The sequence below is a fragment of the Oryctolagus cuniculus genome, chromosome 16 (assembly GCF_051225735.1).
Source record: "Oryctolagus cuniculus isolate XC-2025 breed Fujian yellow rabbit chromosome 16, ASM5122573v1, whole genome shotgun sequence".
NCBI lineage: Eukaryota > Metazoa > Chordata > Mammalia > Lagomorpha > Leporidae > Oryctolagus > Oryctolagus cuniculus.
Window position 1 is genome coordinate 63774243 of NC_142882.1, and position 20767 is coordinate 63795009.

General features: G+C 42.5%; 1 protein-coding gene across 15 annotated transcripts in view; it reads right to left on the reverse strand.

Moving 5' to 3' along the window:
* The window catches only part of ELMO1 (engulfment and cell motility 1), a 574098-nt gene that overhangs the window by 30079 nt on the left and 523252 nt on the right, over positions 1–20767 (reverse strand). For all 15 annotated transcript variants that reach the window (XM_070059729.2, XM_089316113.1, XM_002713762.6 and 12 more), the window contains 2 exons: positions 17524–17687; positions 8160–8272 (listed from right to left, as the gene is read on the reverse strand). In XM_070059729.2, the coding sequence (XP_069915830.1) occupies positions 8160–8272; positions 17524–17687 (277 nt within the window). The remainder of the gene's footprint in view (positions 1–8159; positions 8273–17523; positions 17688–20767) is intronic.

Sequence of the window (20767 nt, forward strand, 5' to 3'; positions counted from 1 at the left end):
AAGTTTCAGTTTACTCTTTCTCAAAACGACACTCCAGTGGACAGCCCTGGGTGCTTATTGAGACCATTCATTGCAAGTGATTCTGAGAAGTCTCACTAATCTCGGAGACGCAAGGGAAGTGTGACTCAAGTTCTTGACTCCGCAGCCATACTGAATGGGAAAAATGGACAGCATCTCCTCTCAGATTTGGAACAAGACAAGGACCTCCACTTGCACCACTCTTATTCAATACAGTTCCAGAAGTTTTAGTAAGAGCAATGAGAGAGAGAAAGAAATAAAGGGCATCAAAATTAGAAAAGAGGAAGTCAAATTATTCAAGTTTGCAGAGGACATGGAAAAACCTAAAACACTCCACCCAAAAGCTGTTTGAACTGATAAACCAATTCAATAAATTTGCAAGTTACAAAATAAAGATACAAAAAATAGTAGCTTGATGAATATATAAAAAGAGAAATTAAGAAAGAAATCCCATTTACAATAGCCGCACACAACAAACAAATACTTAGGAATAAATTTAACCAAAGAAGTGAAAGAGCTCTATAATGATAATTATCAAACACTGATGAAATAAATTTTCAAGGACACAACAAAATGAATATTCCTTGCTCATGGGTTGGAAGAATCAATATAATCAAATGTCTGTACTTCCTAAAAGAATTTACAGATTCAATGCAATCGTTATCAAAATACCAATGGCATTCTTTACAAAGTTAGGGGGAAAAAATCTAAAATTCATATGAATCACAAAAGACCCAAATAACCAAAGTGATCCTGAGCAATAAAAACCAAGCTGGAGACATCTTAATACCTGATTTCGAAGCATACTACAAAGCTATAGTAATTCAAACAGCTTGGTACTAGCATAAAAACCATTACAATGGCACTGAATAGAGAGCCCAGAAATTAGTCCACACATATACAGCCAACTGATTTTGACAAAAGTGCTTAGACCATACAGTGGGGTAAGTATAATCTCTTCAACAAATGGTGCTGGCAAAACTGAATGCATATATGTAGAAGAATGAAATTAGATCCATACCTCTCACCATATAAAAAGAATCAACTGAAGAGAGAACAAAGACCTAAATTTTTTTTATTTTTTTTATTTTTTTATTTTTTTTATTTTTTGACAGGCAGAGTGGACAGTGAGAGAGAGAGACAGAGAGAAAGGTCTTCCTTTGCCGTTGGTTCACCCTCCAATGGCCGCCGCGGCCGGCGCGCTGCAGCCGGCGCACCGCACTGATCCGATGGCAGGAGCCAGGAGCCAGGTGCTTTTCCTGGTCTCCCATGGATTGCAGGGCCCAAGCACCTGGGCCATCCTCCACTGCACTCCCTGGCCACAGCAGAGGGCTGGCCTGGAAGAGGGGCAACCGGGACAGAATCCGGCGCCCCGACCGGGACTAGAACCCGGTGTGCCAGCGCCGCTAGGCGGAGGATTAGCCTAGTGAGCCGCGGCGCCGGCCCAAAGACCTAAATTTAAGACCTAAAATTATGAAGTTGTTGGAAGAAAATGTAGGGAAAACACTTCAAGACATTGGCGTGGAGAGCTTACACTGTGGCACAGTGGGTAAAGCCACTGCCGACAGTGCCAGCATTCCATATGGACACCAGTTTGAGTCCTGGCTGCTCCACTTCAGATCACACTCTCTGCTGTGGCCTAGGGCAACACCGGAAGATGGCCTGCATCCATGTGGGGACCCAAAAGAAGCTCGAGGCTCCTGGCTTTGGATCAGCCGAGCTGCGGCCGATGCAGCTATTTGCAAAGTGAACCAGCAGATGGAAAACCTCTCTCTCTCTCTCTCTCTCTCTCTCCCTATGTCCCTACTCCCTGAAACGCTACCTTTCAAATAAATAAATAATTTTTTTTAAAAAAGACATAGGTATGGGATGACTTCTTGGACAAGACCCTCAAAGCACAGACGACAAAAGTAAAACTAAACAAATGGGACTATGTGAAACTCGGAAGATTTTGCACAGCAAAGATAATGATCAATAGACCGAAGAGACACCCAACAGAATGGAGAAGATATTTGCAAACTGTCTGACAAAGGATTAATGTCCCAAATAAATTAGCAACTTAATAACTCAATAACAACAATAAATAACAATCCAGCTCAGAAAAGGGCAAAGAACTTTGACAGTTCCCAAAAGAATACAAATGGCCAACAGATATATGAAAAAATGCTCAACATCACCAGCCATCAGGGAAATGCAGATCGAGACTATAATGAGATATCACCTCACCCCTGTCAGAATGGCTAAAATCCAAACACAAAGAGTAACGAATGTTGGAGAGGATGTGAAGAAGGGGGAACACTTTTACACTGTTGGTGGGGATGTAAATCAGTGCAGCTACTGCGGAAAACAGTGTGGAGATTTCATTAAAAAATAGAAATAACTTGCCATGTGACCCAGCCATCCCACTACGGGGTACATACCCAAAGGACTTGAACACAATGTATCAAAGAGATACCTGCACCACAGTGTTTATAGCAGCACTGTTCACAACAGCCAAAATTTGGAACCAACCAAGGTGTCCATCATCAGGTGAAATGATAAAGAAAATGTGGCATATATACACAATGGGGTATTATTCAGCTATAAAAAAGGATGAAATTCTACCATTTCCAGCAAAATGTATACAACTGGAGAACATCATGTTGAATGAAATAAGACAGACCCAGAAAAACAAATACTGCATGTTCTCCCTTATATGTGGCAGCTAAAATTAAAAAAAAAAAAGAAAAAGAAATGTCTGTGTGTATCAATGTTGCTGCAAATATAGTTCTGTAAAACTTTGTTTTATACTTTTGTCAAACTAATGGTTAAAAATGTTATACTAATATAGTTTGTTTAAGATTTATTTATTTATTTGAAAGGCAGAGAGAGAAAGAGAGAGAGAGAGAAAGAGAGAGAGACAGGTCTTCCGTCCACTGGTTCATTCCCCAAATGGCTTCAATGGCTGGAGCTGAGCCAATCCAAAGCCAGGAGCTTCCTTGGGGTCTCCCAAGTGGGTGCAGGGGCTCAAGTACTTGGGCCATCTTCCAGTACGTTCCCAGGCTATAGCAGAGAGCTGGATCAGAAGTGGAGCAGCTGGGATTCGAACTGGCACCCATATGGGATGCTCTCTCTGCAGGCAGTGGCTTTACCTGCTACACCACAGCACTGGCCGACTACTATGGTTTTAACCTGTGATTAAGTAATCTGTGATTACTTCAAAATTTACTGTATATAAATAGTAAAATAGTTATTTTTCCATTCAATTACTGTTTATAGCATTGTCTATATTCCCACTAAACTAGGGTCTTTTTGCTTTTGATGTGTTAAATGTCTTATTTGGTGAAGTATTAAGCCTTTTTACTGTAATATAATTTTAAAATGTTACCTAAAACTAAGGAAAAAAAAAGGAAAGGGTAAGACAAAAACAGTGGGAGGGAGAGAGAGGGAGGGATGGAGGAACAGAATATCATTATGTTCTTGGAATTGCATCTGCAAATCACGTTGACTCTGTTAAAAACTAATCAAAAATAAAAAAAACTAGATAAATGGGATTATATAAAATTAAGTAGCTTCTATACAGCAAAGGAAACAATCAACAGTTGAGAGGAAATATTTTCATATAGTTTCAAACTATTTCTCTTATAAGATATTAATATCTAGAATATATAAGAGCCTCAAAAATCTAACAATAAAACAAATACGCTAATTAAAAATGGGCAGAAGATCCTGATAGACATTTCTCAAAATAAGAAAAACAAATGGCCTCAAGTATGTGAAAAATGCTCAACATCAGAAAATCAAAACCACAGTGAAATATAATCTCAGCTCAGCCAATGGAATATCACCTCACCTCAGCCATAAACACAGTTGTGAAAAAGGAGGGGCCAGTGCTATGGTGCAGTGGGTTAAAGCCCCAGCCTGCAGTGCTGGCATCCCATATGGGCACCAGTTCGAGTCCTGCCTGCTCCACTTCCAATCCAGCTCACTGCTGATGGCCTGGGAAAGCAGTGGAGGACAGCCCAAGTCCTTGGGCCCCAGAGCCCACGTGGGAGACCTGGAGGAAGCTCCTGGCTATTGGTCTCAGACTGGCTCAGCTCCAGCCATTGCGGCCATCTAGAGAGTGAACCAGCAGATGGAAGACCTCTCTCTCTCTCTCTACCTCCCTCTGTAATTCTTTCAAATAAATAAATAAAATAAATCTTAAAAAAATGGAAAAGGAAAGCATAACAAATATTAGCAAAGAAATGAAGGAAAAGGAACTCTTACACACTGTTGATGACAATGTAGATTAGTACAGCCACTATGAAAACAGTATTGAGTTTCCTCAAAAAATTAATAGTAGATCTACCATTTGATTCTGCTATCTGGTATATACCTATGGTATTCCCAAAGGAAATGAAAACAGCACATGGAAGTGATATTTGCACTGCCATGTTGATTGCTGTACTATCCACCAATAGCTACGGAATCAACCAAGGTGTTCACGGGAGGAGTGGATACAGAAAATGTGGTATATATATATATATATATACACACACACACACACACACATATATGTGTATATATATATATATATATATACACAACAGAATATCACTTAGCTATTAAGAATTAAATCCTGCCATTTGCAACAATGTGGCTGGAGCTAGATTTTATACCAAATGAAATAAGCCAGGCATAGAAAGACAAATACTAAAAGCTTTTAAAAAAAAGTTGATTACATAGAAGTAGAGAATAGACTCAAGGTCACTAGAGGCTGGGAAGTGTCGTGGGAGGAGGATAAAAGACGGTTAATGGGTACCAAAATACAGTTGTGGGGGAAATAGTTTGAAGGTTCTACACTGCAGTAGGATATAACAGTCTAAGTAGCAGAGCTGTGAATGAGGCAGGTAGAATGATGGGAAAATATCAACTCCAGGGCCTTTTAGCTCAGCGTGGCACAGTGCAGGACTCTATTTGCTCTTCCTCTGCTCTCCAGCGCTGCACAACGCCAGTGCTGTCATGTTTTCCCCTGTAAAGTTAATTACTCAAATGCACTCATCTGTGTCCTCCTCATGAGGGGACAAGTTCACAGGGAGCGTGGCCATGGCACCTGCACAGGCAGTAGTCACCCTTTAACCCTTGAGGGCACTGGCCAAGCAGGTGTCTTTCCCTGTTGGTGGTCTCATGTGGAAATGCACCGTTCATGAAAGGATCAAACATGATTTTATGCCACATTCTCATTAATCTGTATAAACCTAAATGGAATGCTCTTATGGGGTGATAGGAAACTAACTCCAGCGCAGTCTGCCTTGCATCCCTATTTTTAAGCACAGAGCTGGTCTCCAGGTTTCAAATCCATTTACCAGACACCAAAAAGCCTCCCTTTCTGTACTCAAAAAGATGATTTGATGTTAAACACAGATGGTCAGCTTCCCAGGGAGCTCAACTAATAAATGTATTATCAACATACTGATTTTTTAAATTTGTTGAGTAGCTCATTAGAAAAAATTAGAAAGAAAATTAGAAAAAAATTACAGGTGTTCACACTTAAAAAATAAACCAACTCCCTATAATTCGTACACCTAGAAATAATTACTTTGATAGAACCTGCCTGTTTCAGTCAATAAAGGGAAATCTCATGGTAAAATAGACTAGGAAGTTGAATTTGGTTCTAGGAATTGGGTTTTGTAGAATCCTAGCTGGGCATCGGGGAGGCCTTGGGTGGCCTGAGTCTATTTGCCATTTCCTACTCTCAAACTTCTGTGCCTTTTGCCCAGTGTCAAGTGAATGGAAACCTGCTAAAGCACCTTTCTGGGGCACTATAAGGGAATATTGAGATTTTTCTAAATGCAGTGAAAAGATCAGGGCATGCAACGGAGTACCGGTTGAACATCCCTCATCTGAAATACTGGAGGTCAGAAGTATTTTTTTTTCTTTTTTTTTTAACTTTTATTTAATGAATATAAATTTCCAAAGTACAGAATATTGATTACAATGGCTTCCCCCCATAACGTCCCTCCAACCCGCAACCCTCCCCTTATCCACTCCCGGTCAGAAGTATTTTGAATTTCAGATGTTAAAAATATTTGCATAGACTTAATAAGATACAATGGGGATGGGATCTGAGTTTACACATAAAATTCACTAATGTTTCTTATGTACTTTATAAACGTGCCTTAAAGGTAAATTTATATAATATTTTAAATGATTTTGTTTATGAAACAAAATGTCATAGTATAGACCTTTCTATTTATGGCAATATGAAAATGCTTAAAAACTTTTGGATTTTGGGTTTTCGGCGTAGGGACCCTCAACCTGTACCTGGCTAACTGAGCTGCTGGATCCTTGGGACCTATGCACCCATTCACACTGAGGACTTGTGGTGAGAAAGTTCCCGTGTCCTGTCTAAAGACACCCAGGTGGTTAATCACAGAACTGAGAGACTCAGAACGGTCTACTCATTCTCCGCTCACTGCATTTTCTCTATAAAACCCTGTAGAATAATAGTAGCTACCTATTGCGTTGCATTCTAAGAGACACATTCATAATCGCCTTTCTTCCTCACAATGACCTCAGGCACTCTTGTGCACATTTCCGAAACTGCCCAAGGTCACACAGCTGGACAGAGACAGAGGCCAGACTGTGCCCCTCCATCCAGCGCTGGGGCTCCTGTTCTTGCCACTGTGCCACACCATCTTCTTGGAACACAGTTTATGCTGACATTATGCTCCACGCGAGGGATGCAGGGAAAGGAGGGCACGCATTCCTCCTTCTCTGGCTGCCTCTCCCGCTGCTCCTCCTCCTGAGCCCTCCCCAGCCCTTATTATTCTGCGCATTGGCCTTTCCTGAAGCTCAGCTTGAAGCTCATTGGCAGGGCTTCCCATTCTCTGTGCATAACCCGAATTTTCACTCCTCAATAAAATTCTGCCTTTGGAAGTTCCTCAGTGTGATTTTTAATGATAACATTTGAAATACTTCAAATGTAATGAGTATTTAGCACAGAGGAGTTAAAATAGACGGCTGGGGGGATGTATTCTGTGCAAACAGAACATGATTTTGTCATGAGGGAGTGAGCTCTGTCTGAGCAGAACATCCATCTGGTGTGACCCAAGTCTCTCCTGGGCTGCTAGCGGCACATGTTCTTAGCATAGCTATTAATGCTTTTGCTTTTCCCTAGCTCTTTCTCAATCTCTTCACCTCTCTCCACACCTTACTTCTCAGTTTTATTTTCTGGCTTCTTGCTTCTAGGGCAGTGTGATGTGAACACTCCGACCTGACAATCAGCAATACGTCATGAAAGCAAGAAAACAACCAAGGATGCTCCCTTCCTTGGTGAGGATACATCTGGAAATATTCAATCTGGTGTATTGACAACAGTTTGATTTGACATTTTGAGGTTAGGATTAATAGAGAGAATTCAGAAATCTGAAATATTATGAAAATCCATTCTATCCCGTCTAAGCTCACTGTTAATTATATCCTCAAATAACATGATTCTGACCAGGCAGAAATCAGTGTGGGAGCTTTGAGAGTTAAGAGCCATTCGTGCCGGAAGCACCAAGATGAATCCCATAGTGGGTGCCAGATTCCCTGGTGGCTCAGTAAGCTTCATTAAGGGCCATAGAGTGGTGGAGGCTAAATCTTGCTCTTCTGTGATTTGGGGGAAGTTATTTAACCCTCCAGCACCTCCTGTTTCCTATCTGTAAACTGGGCATAATCACAATAGCTAATTCAGAGGGTCATGGTGGGTGTATTCAAAAAGTTCACAGAAATGTGCCTTGTGAACAAACTACGCACAGAATTCAATTTTTTGTGCTAAAAATAAATATTGTTTGGCTCTATTTTTCCACAAGCTTTTTGATGTACCTCATGTAGGTAAACCTTTTGGAGAAGGGCCTGGCACTTGGAGGCTTACAATACACACTAGCTATTGTTGGTACCACCATGGCAGCATATGGCACTGAATGGCAAAGCACGGCTCCTCATTTCCACAGCTGCTCTGGTAATTCTGGACTTTGAATCTCCCTGGGTATGCATGGGAACCAGAAATTACATTAACTGACTGCTATCCCTGTGCCATGTACACCTTTAAGCCAACACATTGCCCTTGTGATTGCCCAGGGAGTAGGCTAGCTACTGTCCACCCTACCCAAATCTGAAGTGTTCCAGAACAGTACCTTGTCTCCGCCGGGCATTGAGTTTCCTAAAGCAAGTACCTTCCACGAGGCGGTTCAGGCGCTGTTGTTTGATCAGCTCTAAGATTTCTGGCTGGATCTTCTCCTTTAGTTCCCTGTTGGAGGATAAACACATATTCCACAGCACGCCTTGACAAACAGTGGTTGGGGAGGCATCATGGGCAGATGGAACAGGAGAAGGTGAGCTGCATCTTTTCATGAACATCCCACCAACACTGGTGCTGTACCTCTTTGTTTAAGTGTCCTTGGCCAGGGTCACCTGTTACACTAACACTATATATATACTCTCTGACACAGAATATCTGCCAAAGCACCAGCCACTGCAGTAGTGTATTTCTAGAACAAAGTGTTCTGAAAAATTTCATCTCTTACTTTATAAAAGCTTGTAAACTTACACAAAAATTCACCCAGCTCTGCCAAGACAATAAAGCCCTGCCCATTTTCCCCCTGCATAGCAGGTAAATCCTAGATTATACTTGACTTGGGGTCTGACCGAACAGGAATATTGGGCAAACCATAGGACTGCTTTTTACTTTGGATTGTATCACTCACATGTAGGGGCAGCAACACTGACCAGATTGCATCCCACAGAGGTTGAGATAATAAAGAGAGAAATTAAAGATCATTTGCATCTTGTTCGAGGCTAATATGATGTAATTTAGTTTCAGCTGCATTATGCAGCAAAGATACCACAACAGAGTGCAATGGCTTAAAGATCTTTCTTTCCCTTAGAGCAGAGATTTTTATCATGGGAAATTTTATGTAGCATTCTAGCATTTGAGTCAAATAAAGCCAGAGATGTTCTAGTTGAAGCTGGACATGAGACTTAGAGCCCACCCCTCAGAGCACTGTTGCCAGTGTGCCTGGAACATTCACCTAGAACTTGGAAGACTACATTTCAGTCTAGGCTCTGCCCACGACTAGTGTTTCAAGTTTCAGTTTCTTCATCTCTAAGACAGGGATAAGAATGTTTCCTGGAAGCTCCAGTGACTCCCAAAGAAGATAGCATGAGTCCAAGTCCCTGTTAAGCACTGGGTAGCAAACAAGGTCTTCCTGCATTTCCTTTGGTCATATTCTCTCTTTTCTTAGGGCCAAACACTCCATATGCCCCATTATGCTGTAGCCAGGGCTCAATATTCATCAACTTCAGCTTTAATTCTGGACTTATCCTGACACCAAACTGTAAGCAATCTGTTCTCACACAGTGCCCCATTCAGGTAGAGGAGGCACTAACAATTGGTAAGCTCCTGTCATGAGCCAGGCAGTGCTCTATGTAATTTTAGCTCATTTAACACCCATTTCTCTCCACACCAAAGTATCATTCCCACTTTACAGATAGGGACAGGTCATGGAGTTTAGTGTAGCATAGGGTATAGATTCAGGACTTCCTTTAGCAAGCTGCCTCTGTTTACATGTCAGAAAAGAGGAAAAAAAATACATAAAGGACCCAGCATCTAAGTGTAGTCTAGTCCTACAGTCCTACTTAAACATTTCGGGGCTGAGGAGGGTGACATTGTGGTGTAGTGAGTAAAGCCACCATCTGCAGTGCCAGCATCCCATATGGGCGCCAGTTCGAGTCCCTGCTGCTCCACTTCTGATCCAGCTCTCTGCTACAGCCTGGGAAAGCAATTTTGCAAGATGGCCCAAGTCCTTGGGACCCTGCACCTGCATGGGAGACCCATAAGAGGCTCCTGGCTCCTGGCTTTGGATTGGTGCAGCTCCAGCCATTGTAGCCAATTGAGGAATGAACCCAGATGGAAGACCTCTCTCTTTCTCTCTCTCTCTCTCTGCCTCTCCTTCTCTCTGTGTGTAACTCTGACTTTCAAATAAATAAATAAATCTTTAAAAAATACATTTCAGGGGTGGGGCTTAAATGGTTTTGGTACTCAATAATGTTCCCCAATTGAACATTTGTAAGTCATAATATGGGAATTCCACTCTATTAGTAGAGCTTTTTGCATTTGCAAAGCCTTCCCTGCCCAAATCTCTCAGTCTCTGATCTCAGGCTTTCAGATCACTAAAACTACTTATTATCAGCATTCAGCTCTTGTAAAATGGACTCAGTAAACTGCAGCTTTGATGAATGCTGCACTGGATCGAGAGGGCAGGGGAGTGCCTGGCAGTCGTACATGGACTAAATCACTGCTCCCGACTTCCACGTCCAGGCAACTGGGCAGAGAAGGAAGGGACAGCACCACAGGAGGGAGCAGACACAGGAGAGGGGGTTTTAGAATCCCACCATTCTTAGGTTATAGGATGTGCTGTTAAGTAATATTTTTGCTGGGCTCTGTCTGAGTTGTTTGGAGAGCAAGACACTGAGATGAAGACCAACAGGAGGGACTTCTGAGCAACTGTAATTTTATGATATGACATTCTAGTCTAAGACACGTATGCCCTCATTGCAACATATGGAGCCACCCTCTGGGGCTACCAGAAGTCAATCTGGGGGCCGGCACCATGGCACAGTAGGTTAATCCTCTACCTGTGGCACCAGCATCCCATATGGGTGCCGGTTCTAGTCCCGGCTGCTCCTCTTCCCATCCAGCTCTCTGCTGTCGCCCAGGAGGGCAGTGGAGGATGGTCCAAGTGCTTGGGTCCCTGCACCCACTGGGAGACCAGGAAGGGGCACCTGGCTCCTAGCTTCAGATCGGTGCAGCTCTGGCCATTGCGGCCATTTGGGGAGTGAATCAATGGCCAGAAGACCTTTCTCTCTTTCTCTCCCTCTCACTGTCTGTAACTCTACCTCTCAAATAAATAAATAAATAAATAAAATATTTAAAAAAAATAAGTCAATCTGCTACTAAGGAGTTACTTTTTTTTTTTTTTTAAATGAGCACCAAAGGATTCCAAAATATGATCAGGCAATGAGGGAAACAGATTTTTTTTTTCTAAGCAATTTCTTATTTCCTTGCGAATGGACTCCATAATGGTGAAGTTCACACATGTTAAGAAAACAGAAGTAACCCCTATGATGTTTCCGCAGCTCAGATCTGACCTCTGGGGCAATTCAGATAGTAACACCATGAGCTGAAAATGGGTCTGAAAATCTCAACTTAAGGTAACACCAGGTAATGGGTATATTGGCTTCCCTAAGATAAATATCCTTCGCACTCTATCCAAAGGTATTGTAAATAAAAAAAGAAGAAGAAGAGGAAGAAGATCAAAGGAGGAGGCTAGAAGAGTGTGTGAGGAGCAATTCAAAGTCTGTCACTGGACAACAAGTCCAAGTCCAGGTCCAAGGAGGCTGCTACCATACAGAGAAGGCAGCACCATTATTAGAGTGGTGAGAGTTCATGTTCAACTTGGAGTTTGCCCTACGCAGCCAACCCAGAACACACAGGTCAGCAAACTGCTGTAAAGGGCCAGGTAATAAGCGTCCTAGGTTTTGTGAGTTCTATGATCTGTGTCTGTCTCAGCTACTCAGCTCTGCCATGGTCCACATTATGTCCACAGTATGTACACAAATGAACTGGCTCTAGTTTAATAAAACATTATTTCCAAAACAGGCAATGGGTCAGATTTGGTGCAAGAGCCATAGTTTGCTAACTCTTGATTGAGAAAGGACCACGGGAGACTTTGGATTGAGTGGGGACATCGGTTTCATGAACACTGATCTATTTCTCTCTCAACACTAGAGGCCTCAGGGCTTTGTTTTTGTGCCTCTTTTGTCCCTTATGTTGTAGACTGATGGCTTCAAATATCAACCTTATGTTGACAATTCCCAAATTTATATTCTAACCTAGATTTCTCTGCTGAGCCCAAACTCATATTTGTCTGACTGCCTGCTTAGATGTCTCTAAGCTTGAAGTATCTAAATCTGAACTCCTCACCCTCTTGTTGTTCAGACCCAAAACATTGTGCTTATCTTTGACATCTCTCTTACATTTCATTTCTAATCAATACAGAAATACCACTGTATCTTACCTTCAAAATATGTCTAATCTATAGCACAGACTAATCAATTCTCATCACCTGTTGCTTAGATTATTGACACAGCTTCCTAACTGCTCTCCCCCCTTCCAAACTTGCCTCCATAGAGTCCATTCCAAATTCAGCAAATCATGTCAGCCCTTTGCTCAAAACCCTCCAAAGGCTCCCAAAAAGGCCCTACATAATCATGTTCCTGACTACGTTTCTGTTCTTACTTCCTGTTGTTTTTCCCTTTCACTAATTCAGCTGCAGCCACACTGGCCTCTTTATTATTCATTTATTTATTTATTATTATTTATTATTATATTATTATTTATTTATTATTCAGATGTGCTGCAACCTCAGGGCCTTTGCACTCTGTCTGGGATACCCTTCTCTCAAATACTCACATGATCTCCTCCCTTACTCCCTTACACATCTTTAGTTAAATCTCATCACCAGATTAGAGAGATCTACTCTGAGGATTGTATTTGAAACTGTGAATTTGTCATTTACCTTAACCCACTCCCTCTCCAGTGCATGTATCCCCCCTTAACATGGTATCTTTTTATTATGTGTATTGTCTGTCTCCCCTCACTAGAATATTTTCAGCACAGGGAAGAGGATTTAGTCTGTTGAGTTCAGTACTGAATCACCGACATACAGAACAGTGTATGTATGTAGTATGTAGTAGGCACTCAACAAACACAGTGCTGTGTCTCATAATGATGTTTCAGTCAACAATGCACTACAGATACAGTGGTAGCCCCATAAGATTATATTGTCTTCATTTGTGTAAGTACATTGTATGATGGTAATACAATGATGAAATCACCAGATGATGAATTTCTCAAAACTTTATGTTGTCATTCAGCAACACATGACTTGCCTTTACCAAATCTTTGAACACTAAATGTTGTACAAGTGCCCAGATGGTCCTACTGGTATTGATTACAATAAGGCTTTCAGCAAAGCATGTGGCTGATTTTCAGTGGGGGTATCAATTAGCAGAGTAGGTATTAGCTTTGATTATGATTCTGTTTGTTTTTATCTTTTCTTTCTGTTTTATGGTACTAAGACAAGTTGAAGCACATACAAAAACAATGACAGTATCAATTTGACCTTTGACACATAAACAGTGTCACAGCTCGCCACATTATACTTTGGTTAGTAATAAGAGTGACCGCTTCTTTGGGTGGTTAGAATGAGCTAGGCATGTGGTCACTGCTTTGTGAACTCCTTGTAAGAATTTGCAAACATGTTCAGATACTTCATCATCTTCATTTTAGATATAAGAACAGGCTGAGAATGGGACATACAATTTGCCTCAGGAGGCACATTTGTACATAGTAGTGCTGGAATCTGATCCCAGTTCTGTTAGCTTCCTGGGTCCAGGTTTCAATCCATTTTACTTCTCTGCCTCACTGGAGTTTGTCCTTGCATTCCCCCTTCCCTTCCAACATGGGATAAATGACCTACTTTTCGACCAGTCAAGCTTTTTATATCCATTAACTCATATTAATTGTGTGTATGGACTTATCTTCCCTGTTAAGTCACATTAAGTGGGAAGTAACAAATACCTTCTCTTTGAAATAATTAATCAAGAGTAAGGAGATAAAACAGAGCTGCTTCTTCAACTCACTGAATATATATCCCCCCAAAATCATTCACCTGGAGCTTACATTTTTTCTTAAGAGACACAATCATTTTATTAAAAAAGTGGTCCAGATGCTCGAGGGGCCACGTAGAACTGAGGTTTTGCCACTGTGATGTGTGTGGCACAGAGAGTGCCATGGGGGCCCAGAGGCAAGAGCTATATCCCCACGGCCAGGGTCAAGTCCTAGTGAAATTGCTATTCCTGTCTTAAAGAGGAAAGGCTTGAGCAGAACTCCTGCAAGGTGCTTTCTAGCTAGAGAATTTCAAAATCCTAACACCCATGCTCGGGTTAGATGCATCTCCTGTAAGCTCTCACAACAACCCACCTGCACTTCACGTAACTAAACTAAACGCTGGACAGTCTGTGATAACCTTCCCATCTCACCTCGGCTTTTGAAGCCTGGGATAGCAGAGAACCAAGTGTCTCTGGGCCTCTGCCTGCTTCTAGCACGTTGGTCAGGGCCTGGCATATAGGAATGGCTCAAAACATGTTAACTGTATGAATGAAAACAAGCACACCTGGCCCATCCCTTTCTCTCAGGTGACTTGGACCTATCTTGAGACATTTTGGCAGCGTTTATACTTCATCCAACACCACAGTGCTTTCAGATCTCACAGACTACTAAAATAGGTAGAAGAGATCACTGTGGAAAAAGATCACTCTAACAGATAAATCCTATCCCAGTTCTTGCTTGCCTGGCTCAGGGGCAGGGATAATGACCAAGCTGGTCCCTGGCTTTCATGCTTAAATTCTATAGAAGGACCGGCATTGTGACATAGAGGGTCAAGCTGCCATCTGTGATGCCTGCATCTCATATGGGCACTGGTTCATTTCCTGGCTGCTCCACTTCTGATCCAGCTCCATGCTGATGCTCCTGGAGAAGCAATGGAAGATGGCCCAACTGTTTGGGCCCCTGCACCCACGTGGGAGACTTGGATGAAGTTCCTGGCTCATGTCTTCGGCCTGGCCCAGCCCTGGTTGTTGCACTCATTTGGGGAAGTGAATCAGTGGATGGAGGATCTCATTCTCTCTCTGCTTATCCTTTTCTCTCTATCTATGCCTTTCAAATCAATCATCAATCAATCAATCTTAAGAAAAATTCTGCAGCTTCCAACAACTCCCTATGACTATTTTTATTTTTTTAATTTATTTGATAGGTAGAGTTATAGACAGTGAGAGAGAGAGAGAGAGAGACAAAGAGAAAGGTCTTCCTTCTGTTGGTTCACTCCCCAAATGGCTACTACAGCTGGCGCTGCGCCGATGCAAATCCAGGATCCAGGTGCTTCTTCCTGGTCTCCCATGCAGGTGCAGGTGCCCAAGCACCTGGGCCATCCTCCACTGCCCTCTTGGGCCACAGGAGAGAGCTGGACTGGAAGAGGAGCAACCAGGACAAGAACCCGGCGCCCATATGGGATGCCGGTGCTGCAGGCGGAGGATTAACCAAGTGAGCCATGGCACCGACCCCTTTTTATTTTATTTTACTTCATTTATTATTTTTTAAAATTTATTTGACAGGTAGAGTTATAGACAGTGAGAGAGACAGAGAGAAAGGACAACTCCCTATGACTATACTGCCACTCCTTGCTCTAAGAACTGCAGTGGGGCTGTGCTGCTTCTCAGACTCATGGCTGAAGGCTGACATACAAGCTACAGCCATCGGGAGATCTCCTTTCTATCTGCCTTGCTTCTTCTTCACTCACATAGGAAATGTAAAGACAAGAGCTTCCTGCCATAGAGGAGATTTCTTGCAAAGAGATTTCAGAACATCATCGTGGGAAGTGAAGACACAAACAGGAGCAGAGCGTTCACTCTGGTCACGCAGCTGATGCTCTTACGTGGAACAAAATCTTGGTCAAACACTCATTTAGCATCACTGGGCCTTAACGGAAGTGACTGGTCAAATTGCTCTCTAGTTTTAAGAACTGATGTCAAAGGCAAATGAAGTATTGTCATGTTGATACATTTGCCACAAAACACACAGTGAAACCCAGCATATCAGTTCTGCAGGCCCTGGGGTGGGGCGAGGTGCCACCGTTCCTCCTTGCAGGTAAGAAACTACATCTCCAAGGAGCCAGTCACTTATCCAGAATGCTTTCTGCACAGTATTTCTGGCTATTGCTGTCTTCTGGCTAAGGACCAATGCAAAATCCCAGCAGGGCTTCTCATAAGGCTGGCTGATTCTCCATGCAGGTGTAACTCGGGCTTCAGAAGGATGTAAGCCAAAGCCCCTAGGAAGCACTTTCCTCCCCCTGCTGACTAAGAACGTGCCAGCTAACGCCTGCAGTTCTGACGGCGCTTCTTAAGATTTAAAAGCAAATATCCAGTCAGACAGAAGTAATGTGTTCTAGTGCTCCATGGCACTGTAAGAGAGTGAGTATGGCTCACAATAACGTATCATATTTTGTATAAAGAACAGGAAGAGAGGAGCTGGGTAAGCTACAAACATAAAGAAAATGGAAAGGGTGGGTGCTTGATTTGATCACTTCACATCATACACATGTTGAAATATGACACTGTACCCCATGAACATGTGCAAGTATTACATGCTGATAGAAAATTGCAAAATACAATGTTTAAAAAAAACAGTAGATGCTACAAGCTTGGCTATTGTCTTTTCTGATCTGTGCACTTTTTTTTTTAACCTCACTTCATGCCTTGAGACAGCAAAGGACCTCTGGTGGGCCTGCCAAAGATTAGCCCAAGGATCAGCAGACCTGAGTTCAAATTCTGGCTCCACCACTTGTTAGCAAGGTCATCACCTGTCCAGACTGTATCCTTGTCTTTGGGGCTAAAAGGTGTCTTATCTCATAGGGACATGAGGGGACCAAACAGCACGAGGGGTGCTTTGCTAACTGCCAGGCAGTAAAAATTCCAAGTATATGAGAGTAAGAAGCAAGGAGGGGATTAAAAAGAAAGAACCTGAAACACAGAGAGTACAGGGAGGGGCACGTGGAAAGGGGACTCCAGCATCACAGCTGTGCCACCAGTTAGCTTCACACAAAAGTTCAGAAAAAGAATGATAATAAATGACAAACACTTTTCCTATTCTTCTCCTTTTCCTGTTTCCTTCTCTATAAAAATATAAGGGTGACAAAAATGATCTAGCTGCTAAAAAACGGACAAGGGGACATGACCATCAAGAAAAGATGAAGCGAGTGAAACAGCTCTCCATGTTGGAGCTTTGGAACATTTTAAAGAGGTCCTGAAACCGTGCAGAGGTTGCAAGTGGCATTTTATGTAAAGTCTTGCAAAAAGGGGGCCTGCTGCCTCCTCACTGTAGCCATAAAGGTGAGACGAGGTGCTCTGATGCCACCAGGGCCAAGGACTGGAGAGGGTCCCTCCCTGTCAAGCTTTCTCTCCCACGCTCAGCCTCTTGCCATTCTGGGATTCTATTGCTGGAATTATTATCTGTGGGCCTCACTCTGGCTGGGTCAGGGCTTCTTTTCACGCAAAGGGTACCCACGTAGAATATAATTTCACAGGCAAAAGTGTTCCCAGTGTTGGAAAAGTCACAAATCCCTAGAGGGTTGTTGCTCACTGGGCTGCTTCCTGACTTAAGAGTCATCCTGCCAGCACCTGACTCCACCTTCCACCCTGTCCACCCAGCCCAGCCCTTCCTGAAGGAGCTGCCGAAGCTGCCCTAACTTAATTGGGATCTTCTGGAACATCTTCTGCTGGCCTTGCCTAATGAGCTTGCAACACAACCCTGCCAGTTGCTAGGCATTCCCTCTAGAAATGGCGGCTCTGAGCCTTTGGGGAGGTCAGAAGTGGGTAACTTACAAAATCGGGCGAGACTGGAAATCCTCCTGGTTCATCCTCTCAGACTGGCGGATTTTCAGGATCTCCGTGTAGCTCAGGTTCTGTAGTTTGCTCTTGAACTGGTCCAGGGAGCTAGGCTTGGTTGTAAGTGCTCTCATAACCTGCTCTTTCACCACCTGCATTACCTGCAGATGAAGGGAAGACCATCATTTTCCCGGCAGCTCACCATGTCTATTCAGAAGTCTTCCTGAGTGAACGGCTCCCTGCTTCCCTGGCACCCTCTGCATATACTCTCAGCCCAAACCTTGAATGTGTTTTTCTAAGAGTGAGCTTGCATTATAGACATCGTCCATCTTCTTGGGTGCTGCTGAAACCACGAGGAAGGAAATGGAGCAACTAGCTTGGAATGGGAGGTAGGGAGAGGCAAGGTGGCTTGGAGTGGGAGGAGTGCTCCAAGTGCCCCATATATTATGTGATGGTTGCTGAAATGACATTGTAAACAATACAAACCCAAGAACCAGGAACAAACAAAGGCCAGGCAACAGCTAGAAGCCTGCATGTTAATTATTTCTTCCAGGAGAAAATTTCTGAGACACAATTAACTGCGGAAGTTTGGTCGGCACCCACTCAAATGAAAGGGAACTGATACCCACACCTGCCCCTCCCACATTGCTTTCCCATGCAGTTAAGGGCCTGAGTGTTCATACAAATTATGCATTTGGAAATGTGCATGTGGTATTGCCTCTTTGAATCAGGCACTAGAAAAGCAGGTTTATTAAATTAGAACAGACATATCCCATTGGAAGCTTCAAGAAAAAAGGAAGAATATGATAATTTGCTGCCTTAGGACAGGTCTAGCCCATGAGGAGGCAATTAAACATTGCTTCTGTTAATATGGATTCATTTTCATCAGAATACATAAAGCAAAAAAGGCCAGAGAACACACAGAGGGACTTGTAATCTTGCTGTTGCTTTTTGCATTATCCATTACAGATGAGAACAATATGGATTATCATTTATAAGGTGTCTACTAGGTGCTTGATGCTAAGCTAGGCACCCTCTATATAACTTTTTTTTCTTTGTCCACTCAAATATACATGGTAGGTGTCACTATCATTGTCACTTTACATATTAAGAAACAAACTCTGAAACATCAAACTCACTAACAAACAGTCAGTTGGTGCATGGCTGAGCTGTTTTGACCCCAAAACTGTAAACACTCTCCTCTTTAATCTGTCTCACTATTTTTAGTGTCATTTGGGAACTAAAAATAAGACAAAATGGCTTTGCGCCTCTGCTATATGTTGACTCTGTGCCAGGCACTTGGCTGTTCATCACCTAATTCAATCCTTTCCTGATACAATAAGTGCTTTTACCATTATTTTATCTAGATAAAGAAACGGAGACCGAAGAAGGATTGATGACTTGCCCAAGATCACACACATCTAGTTAAGTTCCAAGACACCAAGTAGCCCGGGATGATGGCTACCACACAGACCTGATGCTGAAGAAAATGAATGAGGTATAATTCACACCTTCTAGGAACTAATGGACTACTAAGAGGTGGACATAGCAAAGATCATTACAACAGAGTGTGCAGTTGATCGGGAAGATGGACTAATGGACTCTGTTGGCTAGTGGAGAAGCACTTCATTGAAGATGACATTTCCTGTGGGTTTTGGAGGAAGAATGAGTGTTCAGTGGTGTGGAAATGGATGTATAACCTAGAACACCACCACCTGTTAGCCACTTTGAACCTGAACTACATCTGAATCATAGATAATTACATAAGTATCCTTTCATGCCACCAGTATAATGGCATAAAGAAACATTTCCAGCTGGACTACCACCAGATCTGCTTCTGTTTTTACTCAGGCAAAATGCTGCATGTGGGATGCTTGACAAGTTTTGAAATACTGACCCTCTTATGCCATGCAGCATACATGGTTTCATTAGGTTAAGGATGAACTATAAGCTTTGTCATCTTGTGAGGGGTACTGTAGAGGTTGCCCATTTACTTACTGAGAGAACCTCAGAGCCAGGCCCTAGGAGACCATTACAGTCTCCCAGTGTCATTTGGTCTTCTGGTGGGTGGTAGGACAGGTAAGAGGGACAAAGATACAATTATTGGAATTCCAGAAACGAAGAAGCAATTTTGAAATAGAATCAAGTTAAGGCTGAGAGAGTTTCAGAGCTATCTCCTTTTTCCTCATTTTATCAGATGAATAAACAAGTTCAGTCGGCCAGGCAATTCTCTCACTTCAGGTGTTTCTCAAGGAGCTGTCATAGAGATGACAATTTTCATACCACATCTGCCTACACACAATGTCATATGATCTGAACTGACAATCAAGCATCTTTGTCCAGAGTGCTCCAATTTGTCCTGGGGTAGAGTTAGCATGCTTTTTCCCTTCAAATTGAGAACTTTCAGAGTATGTCCATTTATATAGGAGAGAGTAGAAGTCAGTGAGACAAATACCAATACCAGCAGAATCAAACAGAAGATAGAAATGTGTATGTGAGAGTGTTAAAATGATTGTCTTATTCAAGCATAAAGTCAGTTCAACCCTTATATTTGGTGATTTGACTTTGTGAACCTTATTTTTTCTTAAGATGCTGTGAATGAGATTCTTGTCACTTGCAACCAAAGAGTCCCAACAAACCCCTAGAGTGAAGTCCAAGAGGAGAAGTGGCTGAGTGTTCCTGGGTAGGGGTAGAAGATGAGAGGGAAGCTGGATAGAAACGAAAAAGGTTACTTATGCAATTGCATTTTAAAAACTGCTTTCACTTATATGTGTATGGTTGTGTTTCTGCACAGAGATAATGATGATTCCATATGGAATATGGAGAACTCTTCAACTTCTACTTATGTCTTATTCTTAAAGATGATTACTACAGAGTCATTCCTCCAGCCTAAGACTTTGATCCCTGCTAGATGCAAGAATACATAAGTAGAGCCATTCTTTAAATTTCTCCAGATCACTCATATTTCAGTTGGAAGAAAATACAGGATCTTTCCTAAGAATAGACTGATAGAGAGAAGGGAGAGAGGCCATGCAGGTATCTGGTCCCAGGGGAAGAGATGCAAGTGGTGAATATAAAGCACAAAACAGTCTGTGGAGCTGAAGACAAAGCTATACAGCTATACCTGCTTCACTTCACGGTCTTGTTCAACACTGGCCCTGAGAAATTCTATGCTCACTCTACATTTCAAGGAAAACAGCTTCAAAACAGCTTCAGTGAATAGAAGACAATCAAGTTATAC